The sequence below is a fragment of the Corvus moneduloides genome, chromosome 1 (genome assembly GCF_009650955.1).
Source record: "Corvus moneduloides isolate bCorMon1 chromosome 1, bCorMon1.pri, whole genome shotgun sequence".
NCBI lineage: Eukaryota > Metazoa > Chordata > Aves > Passeriformes > Corvidae > Corvus > Corvus moneduloides.
The window spans coordinates 40780323-40799365 of NC_045476.1; the positions used below are offsets into that span (position 1 = coordinate 40780323).

Sequence of the window (19043 nt, forward strand, 5' to 3'; positions counted from 1 at the left end):
TTCAGAATCAGGGAAGATAACAGTCTGTGCTGTGGGGTCCTGTTGAACATAATGTTGCCTATCTATCAGATATAAACCTACATTTATAGACCACATTTGCATGAGGTGGGAAATACTCAGCACATTCCTTTTATGTTTTGTTTTGTTTTGTTTGGGTTTTTAAAAGCTAATCTTAGTTATTGTAATATGTAAGAAAATTTTGGTTCATGTGTTTTTCACGAGCTATTTTAATTTGTCTGTTATTAGCCAAATGTAAAATCACTCAGTGGTGAACCCTGGGAAAAAAAGATGTCATCCACAGCTTGGGATAATTACACACCTCACATATTCTAGAGTTAATTAAAGTATGACCCCCAAAACTATAAACCCCCAAACTATAAAAAAACCCCCAAGCTTTACTGCCTTTTACTCCCTTTTACGTGCTTATTGACTGATTTTTATTGGTAGGAGCTAAAATTTAGAACCAAGTGGTAAAATATATTTCAGTAGTTTATTGAATTTACAAGAGATTTATTTTGATAGTAAAAAGTAGTTAAAATATAGGTGTCATGACTTGCTCTAAAGGTCTTGCTTTTTTATGTGTTTACAGTACTTATAAAGAAGTAGGAAATCTGTATGGTCTGCACAGCTTCCAAAACATTGTCATGAAAAATGGAGTGAACATTATGCATGTTTTAATAGGAGGTTCTGCAGCTTTAGGAAGTGTTTCAAACATATTCTGTCATTTGTCATGTCTATATATTTTAATCCCACATATTGAAATACGTACGAGTGTTCTTAGTGCAGATTTGTAGGTAAAAAAGGAGGCAGTCATGTTGCATTAGAAACTTGTATTTGTTTTAATTAGGTTTCTGCAGATGAATCTGCTTGCAGAATGGAGACTGAAATTAGTAATCAAAAGTAGTTTCTGCATAAGTAGTTGTTAGAAAATTTTATTGACTGAACTTTTCATCCTATTCTCAGTGCCAAAAAATCTTAAATGTTTGTGTTTTGGTTTTGATTTCTAGTGCATAGTTCTTTCCTTTTATTTTTTTTTTAACTGCCATCTCCTTGTGTGGTGAATTCTAACATGACCTGAATAGTATTTTTAAAGATGGTGTGAGCAAAATAGAGCTCTGCTGTAGGTGAGTAACGGGCTTAGAGACCAGTCCAATTTGAATGAGACTTTTTTTTAGTCTGTAAGATACTGCTTGCTGATATCAAACAGCTACACAAATTGCTGTTTGTACTGGAGTATGAGACCAGAGCCCAAGCAGCATAAACTAGCATTATTTTATCAATAAATACACACTCTGCAGCATAAATGCTCTATAGCAATACTTTTTGGAGGTACAAGTGGTTTTGTAGTTTAGGCATAAGATTACAAGTGCATAGATGTCTCATTTAGAAAGTGGATGGACACCAAGCTGGGTGCTATTACACTGATACATGGCCTCATGCCATATGAATAATAAATTTTGAAATATGACAAATTCCACTGGAACCACGCAGCTCTCCAAAAAAAGGGGGATAAAAGAGAGCTTGAGCAATGGTTTGAGATATGAGTGACACTGAGCAAACTCACTTTGGTCTTGAATCTGAATTTGACCTTTAGTGGGCTAGTATATTTTTCAAATCCCTAAATGTTTAACCACAGAGCTAGAAAAACAGGCAGTAAAAATGCCTGCAGACTGTTAAGGTTTGGTATATCGACATTTATCTGTAATTCCACATCAAACCAAAAAAGGTTTCTGTTATCCAGCTGGTTATGCTGGATAATCACAGTGTTTTCTTCTGGCCTCAGTGTATGAATGAATTTATTTTAAAGAACTGTATTTGTGACTGCCCATAAATACTGTTCAAAGGTGAGCTGGCATGGAATAAAGCTATTCTCACTAGCTAAAATACACAATATATAGTGTAAGTGATATTTGTGCTCACTTAGCTTTTTATGCTCACTTAGTTTCTTTTATGTACTGGCTTCCTATTTGTTTCCCGCTGCAGTTCAAAGGGTTGATTCTAGCCATGCAGAAAATACCTTTCATCATGGTTGTCATACACATCACTTCCTCATGCACATTTAATGACATCCAATGCAAATATATACACAATGTGCATAATATGAACTACCATTTTATCCAGCTACCAATCCCAAAGTTTGTATTCCACAGGATCAGCCATTTTGATCAAGTTTTGTTTCAACTGGTCTAACCTGCAAATTACAGAGCAGTGCACTGTAGTTGAGTAAACAAGCTATGAGAGTCTAGCTGTGACAGCAGAAGCCTCAGCCCACATGCAATGCCTTGTGGTTGAGTATATTAACCTGCAGGCAAGTGTCTGTCTCCTGGGCTCAATTGTTTCTGGCAGTAAAGGTAGTTTGGTTACTCTTTCCCATATGCTGTGTCTCTCTTGGCTGTTTCCCTGTCACCAGCTTTGAGTTAAGTGAGGTTTAGACAGGTGGTTATGCTGGTGGATGAGAAGCTTTTGACAACAGGATGAAGTGTGGCATAGCAGCATGTTTGGCATACACTGCAGGCTTACAGGCACAATGGAGAGGGATAAGATGGATACTGGCTCAGCAAAGCTAATGCTAAAGTTGGCAGACTGCAAAGTTAGTGGCTGTTTCTCCACGTTCTTGAACTCCTCAGGTCAGAAGCCTGCTACTCATGGATGATGTGCTGGTTAATTCTAAGTAAAACAATTATATAAGAGACAATATTACAATTCTTGTACTGTGTTATTTAAAAGGCCAGATTAGAGAGTCACCGCTTCTTTTAAACCTTTTAAACCTGAGTCCAGGAACCTATGACACTGAATCTAAAGGAGGACTGGAGGAGAAGCTGCTGTGGACTGTTCCACCTGTTCCATTCACTCTCTTCCAGCTGCAGGGGACAATTGGGAAGCCTTAGGGACAGTAGGCTTGGTGCAGGTCTTACCATGGCATGAGATGAACTTTAGGAATAATGTCCATTCCGGTGCTGACACCTATAGACAGTGGGGAAAGTAGTGCATAAAGTGGTATGCTTTTGCCGTAAGTATTGCCTACAGTTTAGTGACTGATGGACTTAGTCTCCAAAGCTCATGCGAAATGAAGCAGTGTCTCAGAAGGACTCTGCAGGGCAAGAAGGCAGAGATGGAAAAACTGAGCAAATCTTGGGGCATTTCCATGGAATATGTTCAATACTTGAATGTGGGCTGGGCAGAAATAGTTTCTGTAAATTTCTCCACATGATTACGATGGTGAGAAGTTGTGTGGAAATCTGGTGGTGGAAGGAGATAAAAAGAAATTGGAAAGTAATTTGAGAAAACTGTTTACGAGCAGAGTGTTAAAAAAGGTAGAGAAACCCAAAGCAACATGACCAGAAAACATGAATTAGCAAATGGATTATGAGCTGACCTTGTTCTAGAAGCTAAAACTGCGTAGTTTAGCAAAGGACAGAGAAAGGTCTCTGTTTCTGGATAAGAGCAAAGAGTACTGAATTTTTCCTACCAGATGTTTTGCTTTCTAAAAGGTGGGATAAATAATGAGTTATTTTGATTCTTTTGGATTCTTAATAAAATAAGTAAAATTTTGGTTTGGTCAGAGAGTGAAAATAACATTCTAAAGGAGGACTGTAACATAGCAGCTGTGTTACCTTGGAAACAGTGTGAGCCTTTATCAGGCAGGTTGCATTAATAAATAGCTAATTAAGAGTACTTGCAACAAAGCATACATCATGTGGTATTGCATCACACTAAGTGTGTATTACCCTGAACTCTAGCTCTACTGGGACAAACCACTAGCTAGTAAAATAAATACAGGTTCAGTCATTTCAAAGAGCATTAATAACTTAAAACAAATGAGGTCAGGAGCTCTCTCATATCAAGATTGCTATGAAAGGTTGTCCAGCTCTGCCAGGTTGCAATATTGTACAAACTAGGAAAGGAAACAGGATGAGAAGAATAACATGTTCTTTTGCTTCAGTAAAATATAAAAGTTGCATTTGTGACAATGCCTGACTCAAAGCCACCATTGGTTGACCAAGAAGAAGGAATCCTTAGTATATGAAAAGCTATACCATAGGTTAAACCAAAGGTCTTTCTAGTCCAGCACTTTATTCCTTTCACAAGTAGGTGTTTAGAGAAAGACTAAGAACAGGGCAGGGATTAGTTAATCAATAAAGTAAAAACAGTCTTTGAGGATCAGAAGTTTAGAGGCTTTCTGAACTTCAAATACACCCAAAAATACTTTGGTCAACCTTGTTTAAAGGTTCTTCAAGAACAACTGGCTTTTTAATCCTTCTAGATGTTTAGCATCTGAAACCATCTCCATAAGAATGAGTTTTATGAGTGTAAATCATGTGAGAAAATAGTTTCTTGGGCTTGTTTTAAACCAGTTACCCTATAGGTCTTGTTTCATGAGAAACAGTGAAGAATGACTCCTGTTAACCTGAATATCATTTTATACACTCGTCGTTCCTTTTTCAACTGAAAACCCTGCTCAGAGAACTCTCTCTTCATATAAAAGCTGGGATTTACACTTTTCTCTTTCTACTCTGTCCTTTTTGAAGGAATATTATAAATGCAGGGTTCTATAGATACTGGCTGTACTATGGATTTATATAGCACCAAGCTGTTATTTCTGTTTTTCCTAATGAGCTTATCACAGCTGTTTTGTTTGATTACCCTTGAACACTGACTGAGATGGAGTTTTCAGAGGACTATTTAAAATGTCTCCAAGATCTCCTGCCTGAGAGGCTATAGCTAATTTATAGATCATCATGCCTGCATAGTAAGAGCTATTTTCTCCCCATGTGCTTTACTTTGGTTTTTAGCAAGATTAAATTTCAGGTGCCATTTTATTAGTGATTTAGTCACTACTGTGAGATCCTTCTGCTCTTTTTTCACATTTGATTCTAGTTTTAACTACAAGCAAATGAAGAGATTCTGATTTAAGAAGATACTAAACAACACAGAACCCAACTCATAGCGGCTTCTCTCTATTTGAGAAGTGACCATTTATTCCTGTGTTTCGTTTCCCATCTACTAACTAGGTTATAACATACAACAGGGCTTCTTATGTTACCATATCACAGCAATCCTTCCAGCAGCAACGAAGCAGGTTTTATGACTTGGCAAAACTCTCCTAGGGCATAACATACTTACAGCCTGCTACCCCTTTTATTTCAGAAACTTCCTGATGAGTGCACCATTGTTACTTGACTTTCATTGTACAGAAAGATATGGAGAGGCTTCTCTATTCTTGTGTAAGGTGGCAGAATTATCTTCCAGTGAATTCTGTGGAAGGCAGAAAATACTAGATTCATTACCTATAATGTAAACATACATGTAATGTCTTGAAGTGGCTCATGTGGTGACACTGTTCATTAAAGCATATCGTTCCCCAATTTCAGCCTGTCATTGTAACATTATGAAGATAAATGAAGGGGCCGCATCCTTATCTCCACCAAGCAGGATTTGAGCTTCCTGAAGGAGCATTCCTTGCTCATTCCCATGTTTCCTGAAAACATGGGAAAAAAAAATCAGAAGTAGAGTTGAGCCTAAGAATGAGGATTTTCAGGTTATGTGGTAATGGAGTTTCTTTCCATAATAAACAAAAATTGGGGAATTTTTCATGAACATCTCAAGCAACAGACTTAAAATAGTTACTCTAAAATACTTGTTTTTAAAAATGACAAAGTTCTTAATCTTTGTCTGTACTGCAAGAGTTGTGCATTATATGTCCCACCAATGAAATATCAAAATTCAAGTTTCCAGACTGCAGTGCCTTAGTATTTAACTACAACATGAGAAGTTCAACCACCCAAAATTCGGGATCAGGTTGCCCAACATTTCAGCTACCCAACCACAACACATATGGTCAGATTTTCTAGAGAGAAAACTGGGAGAATCTAAGTTAGGATTCCTCCTCTCTGTGCTGATTTATATGGGAGATGTACATACCTAACTGTGTGTGGATTTGGATAGTTTGAGTAGCTTCTGAGGTGCAGAATGGAGGGAAGACATGATACTCAGTACACTCAAAAAATCTCTACTACAAAGGACTGTTGAAAACTTTCCACAGGGTTAAAGCACAAGAAGTAAGACTCAGTTTATACTTTTCAAAGACTCTCCGAGTCCCCTCCACATTTCAGGTCTACAATTATAAAATGACAAGAAGAATAGTTACATCTCTGGTATACTGGGAAGATACACACGGTAACATAACTGAGGCACTTGTCCAAGGCAGCAAGGGTGGCAACAGAACCGATTCGTGGATCTGGGCTGACTGTACAGGATCTGCTTAGCTTGTTATGGTGGTCTTGAGGTTACATCCTTTGCTTTCAGGAGATGTGGGCTTATAATGGTATCTTTTTGAAAAGTCTGGATGAATGACATGACTGATGTGGTATGTTGATACACATCCTGCTGTGGGTTGAGCAAGAATATTGTGTTCCTGACTGCAGGGGCACATCACCTACCTCATGAGTGCGGGTACAGCCGTGCTACTGGCGTACTGTACCACGGACGGTCACCTCCTCGGTGTCACGCTCGGTGGTGACGGGGCACAGCTTGTGCGAGCGTCAGCCACACGCTTTGTGGCGCGGGCAGCCCGCTGTCCGCCGGTGTCCCAGCGCACATCCCGCCGCTGCCCGGGTGAGTGCGTGTCATGTGGCGGGCGCGTCACGGGAGGCGCGGTGCGGCCGCCGGGGCCGGAGGCGGTCTCGGTGTGCGCTCTGCCCCGGCCACACGCGTGGGTCTCCACGCCCGCCCCACACCCGGGCACCGTGTCCTTTGGGGTCACTCCCCGTGTCGCACGGCGTGTGCGTGTGTGTGCCGGCCGCGGGCATCATGCAGTCCGTGTGCGTGCTGTGCCTCTCCCCGTTCGCTCTGTGCCTCCGCGTGTGTCTGTGCGGCCCCCGCCCCTGCGCGGCCCCTGCCGCCGCCGCCGCAGCAGCAGCGCCCTGCCCCTGGCTCGGGCGGGCGGGGCGCCCGGGGGGGCGGCGAGCGGGACCCCGCGGAGCCGCGGGGCGCCGACCGCCGCCCTACTCCCCGCAACGCCTGGCGAGGAGGAGGCGGCGCGGCGGTTCCCTCGCCCGGCGCGGCCCGGCCCCTTCTCCCCCGGGCGCCGCCCCTCTTCGCGCCGCCTGTGAGTCAGGGCTTTGCCGGGCACGGGCGGTAGCCGCGGCCGGAGCGGGCGGGCAGCCTCCGCCGCGGGGCTCCATGGAGAAAGCGGCGGCGGGCGAAGGCGGCGGCAGCAACAGCAGCAGCCGCAGCAGCAGCCGCCCCACGTCGGCGGGCTCGTCCCCCTCGTCCTCCTCCGCCAGCCGCGGGCTCCCGGGCCGGGCGGCGGCCGCGGGCAGGCTGGATGGAGGCGGGGGCGGTGGCAGCAGCCCCGGCTCGGCGGCGGCCAGCCCGGGGGGCGCGCAGGCGCCCGGAGGCGGCGGCAGGCGGCGGGAGCCGGTGCTGGAAGGGACGCTCAGCAAATACACCAACCTCCTGCAGGGCTGGCAGAGCAGGTAAAGCGCCGGGCCGGCCCCGGGCGGCGCTGCGGGGCTGCGTCCTCGACCCCGGCCGCCCCCAAGATGGTGCCCGGGCAACCGGTGCTGCTGCCTGACCCGACCTCAGCCCTCTCGGCCGCCGCGTCCCGAGGCCGGGCTCCATTCCTCTCTACGCCCTCTCTCCTCCCTTTTGTTTGACTTGTTTATTTTCCCGGCCGAGTTTGGCATGAGGGCGGGCGGGGAGGTGGTCCGGCGCAGGGTCCGAGCGGTGTCCCCCGGCGCGGCCGCCGCAGGTGCGGGCGGGGGGAAGGCTGAGGCTGCACATGCTGCTTGTCCCTGCCTGACAGGGTTCCGTTTTTAAGCTCGTTTTTCTATCACGTTAGTCTGCGTCTGTGAAGTTAGCTTGGATAACTAAAGAAGGAAAAACTGAGAGCCTCCCAAAATAAATGGGGGAAAATGCCATGCTTGTGATTATTACTATTATTTTTTTCGTTATGGGGTGGGACAGCGGAAACAGTTACCTTTGTGTTCAATAAAATAACTTAGGTTGCTGTGTCCTACCTGTTTGACAAGTCCTAATTTATGCTGATACGGTGACAGGCCCAGGTCCTGCTATTTGTTGGGCGTGGACAGGCTGACGTGCATCTGTGGAAGTTCCTAGGAAGGTCCGGTTTTGGTCAAGTTGTAGTGCAACATTTTTACAGATTTGGAGCCCGACTGTGGAGTTAATAGTGCTGTATTGGGTATCTGTTGAAAGCAAGAGAGAAAATTTCGTATTAGTGTTTTACTTGTTGTTACTCCACTTTGTTTTCATAGTGGATGGATGAAGATGTGTGTCCAAAACTCAACTTTCAAATATAAGGCATCACTGTGGTGATTTTAAAGAGAAGAAAATGCTATAGAGAGAACAAGTACAGGACTAGTTACAAAGCTCTTCACAGACCTTTAAAAAAACCAAACAGAACGACCAAAACCTGGTGTTACTTATGTTAGGTGATCCCAAGCAGTAAGAATGCGGGAATGGCTGAGATCTTGATGTTCTGACCGTAAATGTAAAATATTTATAAGTGACAGAGTTGCATAAATGCCAGTGATGCTCTAATGCTGACTCGTGTGTGGCTAAATCAGTGCTAGGACTACTGTAGCAGTACTTCCTGAAGAATTTCAGGAGCTGGTCTAATTGCATACATTGGAGGCCATGCGTAGGTGTACCAGCTGTAAATTACAGTGAAAAAGTTGGGTGTGAACTGGAGACACACTGATTTCTATTAAGCTTGACTGCTTCAGCATAGACATAGAGAAGGCCCTTTACTGTCATTTGGTTACCGTAGTTCTGTTCTAGATGCACATTAGACTTTTATCTATTTGTCGGTGTATTTAGTCCTCCTGTAGTTTTGTTTAAAAAACACACGCATTTTGATACCTAAAATGTAGAACTGAAATCCATGACAAAAAATTAAAAGCCTCTCTTCTCCCCTTTTTTTTCCCCCCGACACCTCCATCTCGTTTTGTAGAGACAGTAGCTCCTTTTCTGCATGTGATTTTAAGGGTTGTTATCTGAAATTATGAAATAGGGGTGATTGCTTATAAATCTTTGGGTCTAAAGCTGCCTGCTTTTTGCATTTGGAAACAGATTAAATCTTTGATAAGGCTAGCAGCTGGAAATGGTGTGTATAGTCTGTGCATATCCACGAAATTTTACCTGAAAACATTATGGAAAAAAGATAAATGTCACTTAAACAGTTCTACCACAGCACTTGGAAATTAATGTTGGTTTGCTTTTAGCAGTCTTTTTAAATGCTGCTTTATTGTGCTTTGTCAATTGCCAGTTTTATTTTCTGTAAGTCTGGCATTTTGAGCAAGTGGTTTATGGTGACACAGAGCTTTTAGGATAAGTAACTTTTTTAGTTTGCTCACTTACTCTGTTCTGTTGATGTGTGCAGCTGTGGTTTGGGATGCAGAATCTGATACAAGTTCTAAACAGATCAGCTGAAACTTGAGGCTTACAGAAGTTGGTTTTATTATATAATGTTCAATAAATGAGTAGTGTGATCCATGGGTTTGAGCATGGTTCTCCATTTGGCCTTCTGGATATTTGTTATGGAATGTGTTTACTGTGCATTGGAGCTCATTCTGTACCAGTCTCTAAGTGACTTCGTAGCTGGCACCTGCAGCGTATTTGTTAGCAGACAAATTAGTTTTGGATTTACTTCATTTGAAAAAACACACGATTGTTTAACTGCATGATCAATACAACCAGATGGCACGAATATAAATAAAACGGAAAAATAAAGCAAAAACTGACAGAGTTCACTTATCATGGATTTGGAATGTTCTTCTTTAAAGCTCCTTATCCATTAGCCTAAATAATTTAAATGTATTTAATGTAGCTCTTGCCGTGTGGTATTGGAGTTGAAAGGCTCTCCTAGGTTATCCAACACTTAGCGTGCAAAGCAGCCCGTACAAGTCTGAAGCAATTACTGTAATTTGAATTATGATAAAGTAGTGTCACTTCTGAATAAATGTTCCTTTAGCAGGCATATGCAAGATAGTCTGATTTTGGACAAGGCAACTGAATATGATTACTGAAGCATTACGCTTCATTTATAAGCATTAATGGAAGTAATTGAAGGCCTCAAAATCAGTCAATCTGGATAGCTGCATTACTTCTTATTTTGAGAATTCCCAAGGATTTGTTGTTTCTTAATAATGAAATCTCTTTTTTCTGCTCTAGCAGATCAGGAACAACTTGATCTGGAAATGAGTGAGGTGATTCCTCACCTTTATGACAAGCAGAAGGAAACTGTGTTTTCTTGTTTGGTTGTTTTGAAGCAGTTTGTTGTGCGATAAAGGTGTGAAGGGGCCCAGGCATTTGGAGCGTCTCCATTTAAGTCTAACTTTCTGTGGATTTATTCAGGTATGGATGCAGAGAGCAGAGCTTAATCTGAAACAGACTCTTTGGCATAAGAACACTTGTGTCTGGTCTGAGACATCAGGGCATCTGGCTGTCTTTGCTGTGAAACTACAAGTAATTGTGTTCTCAATTGAAGTACTGTTACAAATAATTTCTATTGGGATTTACTTGTTATGTGTGTATTGGAGGATAGAGCTTGTATTTTAAGCAGCAATTTTGTGGATTTGATGGACAAATATGTCTCTGTGGTGTCATCTCATGTCACGCAAGACTTATTTGTTCATTAATTAATTTGAAATTATTGAAATACTTATTGCCTGTGACGTTACTATCCTGTCTTTTGAGTAGATTGGCAAAATGTTGTAAAAAATCTTAAAACCCCCATTTGCCCAAGGTAGTGGGAAATTCACGGTATCTGCATTCCCCTCTCTGCTTTTTCCCTGAAAATATGTAGTACTTACGCTTGTAGGGTTTTATCCTGCAAGCATGTATAAAGTCTTGGATCATCTGCATTTGAATTGGGACTTAAATTTGGGTTTGTAATAACAAGAAATGGAGCCCTAGCTGATGGATGTTGTTGCTTTTCTGAGCTGACCCGCTCTGTGTAAATTGTTCTCTAGCCCAGGTGTTTTCTAAAGCATTATTTTGGCCTACTCCTGTTTCCTCTCTCAGCTGGGAAACATACTGTGTTACCAGCCTGCGTGAATCATGCCTGACTTCTTGTCAGGCACCACCAGACCTCTTTTGGGGATTAGCTGCATTCCCTGTAGGTCTACAAAAAGTGTGCTTTGGGGCAGTCTGGGGATTTTTTGCACTCAGGATCTTTATCAGGCTCTCCAGTGCTGTGGTGTAATCTCTTTTCTTGTGTAGTTGCACAGAACAGTTGCAGTCTGACTCCTGCCACAACAGAAAGACTCTTTCTTATTACCAGTGTCCCAAGCAGCAGATGGGATACTGCCAGAAGAGCAATCAGATTTTAGTGCCACTTTAGGGGCTGATTTCATTGGCTCCCAGAGCTTTTGCTGCTCTGACTGCAGCTATTTTGGGAGGGTTTTCTATGTATGCTGACAAAATATGTCAACACTGTATTGTGCTGTAGCACAAAAATCTGTGTGTAACTTTTTTATTATTTTTTTTTAAATTTATATATATATTTTTTTGTGAAACAGATTATGACCTCATAGAAGAATTGACAAAGTTATCTTCAAATACAGTAATAACCTGCCTCTCTGTTTTTCTGAGTTAGCTAACTAGTCTTTCACAGAATTTTGTGATTGACACATCTGCTTGTGGATTTTTGGGGTAGTTAGCACCTCTAGTATTTGCCAGTTCTTCAGTGGTACCAGTCAAGTTGTTCGAGCAATGAATTGGGGCATTTTCCAGTATAAAATACTAGTAGATGGTTGCTGAACAAACTATATGACTGTTGTTGTTATGTATACCTATATAGCTGTGGAGAGGGAAGTCTGTCCTAGAGAAGTTACATTTAAAGAAGCTTTGTTTTTAATATAAGAATAAACCACACTGTCAGGATTCTACCAGTAGACAGTGTCTGAGAAGGAGAAAATAGCCATGCACTTAATGTTTGCAAAGTTTGTTGAAATGGGAGTTTTTTGTGTTCTTACTGGAGTTAGATTAACACCAGCTCCTCCACTGCGTATTTTTTCATCTTAGTGTGATTCTGTGGCATGTCTATCCAGGGATTTGTGTAGTGTTGTAATACCCTCCAGGATTTATTTGCAGAGTCTGTGAATGGGGAGACTCCTTTTTTAGAAACTGGAGATGCAATATATTCTGTTTCTTCTGTTGTTGGACATCTCCTACTTGAATTTTGGAACCTTGCTTATAATTTGTTAGGAATTGTGGAAACCTTAAAATTTCAAGGCATTTTTATAATATGGTGCTAACATTCTATTAAAGATTTTACTTGCAAAATAGATTTTACTGGAGACTGTGTTGTCCTTTCACTTGTGGGCTCTCTTTATAGTAAGAGGCAATGTGAAAAGGAAGAAATCTACTTAAACCCACCTTATTTATTTCTTTGGAGCAAATGATGTTTCCTGTGCTAAACACTTGGTAGCTGCATATTTTACATTACTGAAATCAAGGTGTATGTAATTAGTCTTAGATAAACTTGGAATTTAAAATGCCAGAAAGTCAGTTATTAGTAAATTCTGTTTTGGATTAAGGCACTAATCTGTTTTCTTAATCCTGAAATCTGTGTAGCAAAAATAATCACATTGAAATGTAAGCTTTCTTTTTTCTTCCTCTCCTTCCTTCACTTTTTGCTGTTGAAACTTCTCTCCCTTAACTATCATGAATGCTCACTTAAAAAACAAACGAAAGTAAAAAGAAATAAATCAATCTTTTAAAATGCATATCCCTAGTTTCTTTATAGGAAAATTTAAGTTAAGGTGTACTTTCTCTTTGTTTAGTTAGTGGCTGATTAAACCTAACTGGTTTAATGACAGACTGGTTGATTAGTTTGAATAGCTTTTGCTGTTGCCTCTAAACCAGCTCTGTTGAGAGAATGGAGGTATTTCAAACAGCAATGTCAGATAAAGAATTTTAACAAGGTAAGAGAGAGGCTGAGAAATCCATCATTCTCTGCCCTTCAGTGATGCTTGCAGGGTACATTTGGAAGAAGACAACTTTGAACCTCAGGCTGAAATTGAAAAAGATGGTCTTGCAGTTAAGGAATTGGTTTGCACTGTGGGGGTGTGGATTCTGGTTGGAGGACTGCCAATGGACATTTCTCTTGTCCCCAGGCAGGTAACCCAAGCTCTTTGTTCCTCAGCTGCTTGTGTCACATGGTGTCAGGGCTGCTTATGCCTATGCAGAGGATAAATTCATACAATGGATAATAACCTAATGCAGAAGATGCTTGATGATAATGCAGGAAAAATCTGTTTGAAACAGATGAGACTCGGGCATTTTCACTCAGGCAGTATATTTGGGATTTGCAAGTGCTCTTCAGAGCTGAGCAGCAGTCTTGTACCAGAGGGGATGAAGTGACAGTCAAAATAAGAGTGTGGTCTTCCTTTCACCCAGATGTCACACTTAGCTCTCAGGCAGTGCAAAGAAGTGGCACTTGGCACTAGCATGGAAACAGGCACTTGCCCTGATCTGGGTTTTGTTATTACCGGCTCATTTTGCTGCTAGCTTTTTGAATGGTGATTTCTGTGCTTAGCAAGGCAATGATAAATGTGGTTAGAGGGAGCACACATGCACTTGCTGGCTCATTTATAAAGCCCCACCAGTTTATGAATATGGATTTTGTTCATGTTGGAGAAGTGACAGTAGGTTGTTAAACTAAGTAATGTGCCTGGAGTAATTTTGTGAGTGTATAAGTATTCAAAAATTTTCCTCAGTCATTATATTTAAAACCAATTGTTCAGTAAGAATCTGTTTGGGCTTTAGCTTCTCCTAATACTCTTACTTTGTTCTTTATGATGTATTTAAAAGGCTGAACTTTCTAAGTGGAAAGGTTGCTAAAAATTACCATAACTATGGCTTTTTAATGTAAAACTATATTTGTTAAATATGTATTATAATGAATGATGAAACAGAAAGCAGTGAATTTGGTTCATTGAGAAATGCAGAGTTTGTTTTCCTATAATAAATTAATGTAACTTTATTTTCAGGTATCTTGGCATTGTGCTTTAGATCTTGGAGGCTTTCATGGATGTCTTCCTGAGATGTTTGATTACTTTTTGGGACATAATCCAGAGAGACAAAGTTTGCTTAGTATTTACCTGTTGCATATAGAAATGTTGCCGTAAATGCTGTCTAAATGCACTTCACTTTCCAAGATGGCATTTAATTAGTAGATAATTTAAAACTGAAGGATGGAGATTCTTAACTACTCAGTTGTATAGCACAAGCCGTGCTTCTGTTCTGTCTAGCCTTGTGTTTCTCTTCGGATATTGATCTGAGAATTTATTTTCTGGTGATAGAGGATTCTTCCCCATAGCCATGGGAACAGTTTGCCCAGAGTTAATCACTACTTAAAAAACTGCCTGTTGTACTTAGTGTGCCTTAAGAGTCTTTGTCTCTTCACTGAATCTCATTATGCTGGACTGAAGACACCTCTTATCACATTTGAGCTCTATGTTCATTCTTTTTGGGCAGGCCAAGTGGTTATCTTTTGTCTGTATTTGGAGACCAACGGAATTTTCTTGGTGCAAGTCAGCTCTCCCAGTAACTTTAATAATTTATGATAGTCCCGATGGTTATTCAGTGTTTCAGAGTTTTTCTTTACATGGGACACCAGCACTGCGTACGCTTTCAGTTGTAGTTGCACTTCGGATCAAATACAAGGATAATGTGTTTGGTTTGCTCCAACTCAGTATTTATTCCCTGCTTAAAAAGTTGAAAGACCACTATCTTTTTAGGTCTCTGTTGGTTATTTTTTAAAAATTAGGTTGTTAGATTTGCCTCATAAGTTTAATTGTTAGTTTCCACACCCACACTCTTGTTATTTCCTATTTACTGAAGCTGCAACATTCTTGGTGCTTGTTATGCCATTTTCTCTTGGTATCTGGTATACTTCTTGATCCAGGAACATATGGTATAGTACTACCCAAGTGAGTGCCAGAAGTGTCAAAATGAAGGGTAGCACTTCACTAACCTTTTTTTGTCTGGGAAGGTGTTGGAAAGGATTACTGTGCTAGCTGTCAATCTGAAGACTGCTCTCTCCACAGTTAGCATGTTTTTGCATATCCCCCGTGATCTTTCTTGGGCTTTCTCATGGTGCGTGCAGGCCCTGTTTTTTGAGGGCAGTTAATTATTTGTTTAGGAAGACAAGAATTTTAAAATATAGTTGAGGAAAGTTATTATTAGTTGGAAGAATTATTTGACCAAAATAATCAGTAGGTTTTCCTTACCCTGAATTTTTGGGAGTCAGTTCTTTTCCAGGTGAATCCTCTATCTTGTAATTATGACTATTTTGTCACTAGATATATAATTTTGTTTTGACAGTATTGGAAAGCATGATGTTGGCTGATGATAGCCTATTTTCATATCATCAGCAATCTTTATGGAAATTTTTCCTTCCATGTAGGTCATTGCTAAGCACTCCAAAGTCAAGTACCGATTGCCAAAAAACCCTATTAGAAATACATTCACTCAAATAACCTCATTTAGTTATATTTTGAGGCTAGCTCCATCTTTTAACTGTTTTTCAGTGTATTTAATGTGTAATTTTCTGTGGTTTGGGTGCTTGCCCATTGTTTTTGATGAAAAGGAGCTGGATGCACCAACTATTGATGAACCTTAACCTTTTTTTGTCATTCACTATATGCTTGGTGTAACCTCACAATTTTGTTGGTGGTATCTTTTTGTTAAAAAGGCAGTTTGAAATTTGGAGTATGAGTCTTCAAAATAAAAGGCAGGGATACGCTGATGTGTCGTACTAGTTGCTGTATGCTCGGTGCTTATTTAGGACCCTCCTGCAGGCTAATGTGGTTGCTGTTGGGTAGCAGCATTTGCAGGTGCCCTAAGAGGTACTTGACTGAAAAGATCTTAGGCTATCAGTTGGATGGTTCTAAACTGAAATCCCAAAATTACTATTTTTACTGTGTTTTGAGTAAGTTACTACGACAAGTTCATGTATCAAGTACATATTTTTCAGTGACTGAGGAAATGGCTTTTTTCAACTGCACAGCCTTTCAGGGGTTATTTGTCTCAGTGTTAAAAGCTGTGCCTTATATAGTATGCATTTAGTCAGGTTTACAAGATTTTTTGTAAAATAAGTTGATGTTTATTTGATTTGCTTGAGAATGGACTTGGAGCACATTCAAGAGCAGTGGTGAGACAAGAAGTACATAAATGTAAGTTGGGGCTGTGTGTTGATAAAGCTTCAGTGTTTACCTTACATACAGAATTGTGAACCACACTCCACTTACAGCTACGTTGGTTGGTACACCTTTCACTGAGGTAGGGCACGCACACTGCAGTCGGGGTAGTGTGTTTAACCTCAGCAGGAGAGGGGTGTGTGTGTTTTTCCAGCTTTGGAATATGGAGAAAACCTTTCTAGTAAAAGGAGACTTGTTTAAGCAAATGCAGGCAAGACCAAGCATTCTGCTATTTGTCTGTTTGAATTTATGAAATGAAAAAAAAGAGGAGGGAGAAAGAGAGGAAATGGCCAGTTTCCTGTCTGTTGCCATTATTTGGAGTTGTGTCAAGTTTCTGTGTAGTGCTTTTATCATGCTGGTAGGAGGAAAATAATGAACTTAATCGTGAAGAAGATACCAAAGTGTAGACAAATAAACTCTCTCCCAGCCTAAACCAGCACAGTGGAGGAGCAAAACAGATTATTCACTGCTGCAAGCATCAAACATTTGGTGGTGTTGGTTGGTTTGGTTTTTGGGGTTTTTATTTTGGTTGTTTTTTGCTGGAAGGTTTGCCTTCCACACCATAAAGTGTAGTGTGTTTTGTCTCTCTTTTCTTCTCCTCTCTGCTTTTCTCCTGTTTTATCTTACCTGCTTAGTGAGCTTTGTTTTATGATCGTTGTGTTCATGTATCAAACTTAATCCTATTTTTATTATCCAAGTACAAGGAAAGGGTAATTTGGCAATAAAACAAGGGAGGAAAGAAAAGAGAATGGCTGTAGAGTTTTAGAAAAGGAGTTAAAGCCTCTGGAGGATGGACTGATGGAGGCAAAGCACATGTAGTGACAGGACAAGAGAGAACAGTTTTCACACAGAGAGAGAATAGGTTTAGATTAGATGTTGGGAAGAAATCCTTTACTGTGAGAGTGACGAGGCACTGGCACAGGTGCCCAGAGAAGTTGTGGATGCCCCATCCCTGGAGGTGCTCAAGGCCGAGTTGGATGCAGGTTTGAACAACCTGGTCTACTGAAAGGTTTCCCCCCTATGCCAGGGGGTTGGAACTGGATGATCTTTAAGGTCCCTTCCAACCTAAGCCGTTCTATGATTCTGTGAAAGGGAAGAAATAGGGATGAGACAGAAGTAGATGCTCAACGGAAGACAGCACAATGCTAGACCTTTACTTCTTAAAAAAAAAAAATCTGGAAATTGTATAACATGAGTTGAGAATGAAGTCTTGGAAAGCCAAGTGAGAATTTGCTCTTGTTTATAAATTTTAATACTGCCATTAAGATTGGCACACAAGAAGTAGTGAAGAAAGTAGTACTTTTTAAATTGCAGAATGCGTAGTGAGGATTTTGCTGGTTGTGCTTTCTTCCCTTCGCCACCTTCTGTAGCAGAGCTAATTTCAGGCAAGTAGAGGACTGATGTAAATAGCAGCCAGAGGAAGCTACTGACAGTGTCCACCTGGATGTATATTAACGTGCCAGGCTTACCTTTGCCCTTTTAAACACAGTATTTTTTATGTGGGAATTCAAGCATCTGTGATGGTGAACCTGTTTTCTTGTTAAAGTTTATAAGTATTGTTTCTTCATTTTTTATTAGAACAGTGATGATCTGGATTTTTGTAGAACAGTATTTCTATATAGAAAAATATATATGTGTGCAAAGCAGCAACCTAATGCGTAAAGGTCTTGAGAAGTAATGGTTGCTCACAAATCTAAATACTCTTTCTTCAGAAGGATCAAGGCTAATGCTCTACTTATCCCACAATATATTGATGAAACCACCCTCCAATGGATTCTGTGGACTCTGTACATACGTTTCTAAGAGACAGTGCTGACAAGATACTTGGTAAAGGTGGCTTCATATCAGCTGTCAAGATAAAGACCAAACATAGAAACTTAAACTTCTTTTTTCAGTCAATGAATTGATAGTCCTAAGAGTAAAGGCAAGGGAAACACTATTGGATTGTAAAGTATTGGCACAGAAAGCCGAAAAGTTCCAACTATCCCAAGATGATATAAGAAAGGTCTGGTTTCTGCAAAGCTTTATTTGAACAAGCTGGGTGCAGAAGAGCTGGAAGGAAACCAGCATGCTGATCTTGTTATCAAGATTCTTACTTTGTGTATCATATTTTCTTCCGTATGATGTGTAAAGAAAATAGTACATTGGATATGTTAGTTTTTCCCAACCGGGAAACTTTTTAGACTGTGGATAAACAGAAAAATTTTAAATGCTAGGAAGAACAAACAGAAGGGAAGACATAAAATGGAGAACTTCAAAAATTCCCAAAGTAAGGCCTTAACTTGCCTTTTGCTTCTTTTTTCTTCTGTGTGTGTCTCTCCCTATATATAGGTAGTATATGCAGTTCACAAAAATGGCATTAACATAACGGATGAATTCTCAGCCCCTTGTACGTGACAATGAAATGAATACTTCTTGTTCAACAGGTTTTTCTAGTGAAATAATATTTTAAATGAAACTTACAGTTGGGACAAATGCCAACATTCATGTGGTTCAAGTTTGAGAATCTAGATGATAAGTTATCTGCATTTTGAAAGTGAAAATAACAGCTGCTATGAACACTGCAGTAAAAACACAGAACAAATTTAAAACCAGATGTTTTATTCCATCAACTTGTGCAAAAATTACTGTTGAAGTAGATGTGTTCAGAAACCTTCTATCAGGCAAATGCTATCTGGCAGTTCATGTATTCACTTAGAATATATCATAATACTTTGTGTCTAGAACAGCTATAGAGAATATACCCTCAATTAATTATATGAGAAGTACAGAGTGGAATGGAGGAATGAAGAATTGGTTTGAGGACTGGTGTCT

The 19043-nt window shown here is 40.6% G+C and overlaps 1 protein-coding gene across 2 annotated transcripts in view; it reads left to right on the forward strand.

The window, feature by feature from the left end:
• Nucleotides 1-7094: 7094 nt before the first annotated feature.
• Nucleotides 7095-19043, forward strand: part of OSBPL10 (oxysterol binding protein like 10) — a 112941-nt gene continuing 100992 nt past the window's right edge. Inside the window, exon 1 of one of the 2 annotated variants that reach the window (XM_032107518.1) lies at nucleotides 7095-7478. In XM_032107518.1, coding sequence (XP_031963409.1) covers nucleotides 7183-7478 — 296 coding nt within the window. In that variant the 5' untranslated portion in view covers nucleotides 7095-7182. The remainder of the gene's footprint in view (nucleotides 7479-19043) is intronic. The other variant, XM_032107510.1, reaches the window with a different exon arrangement.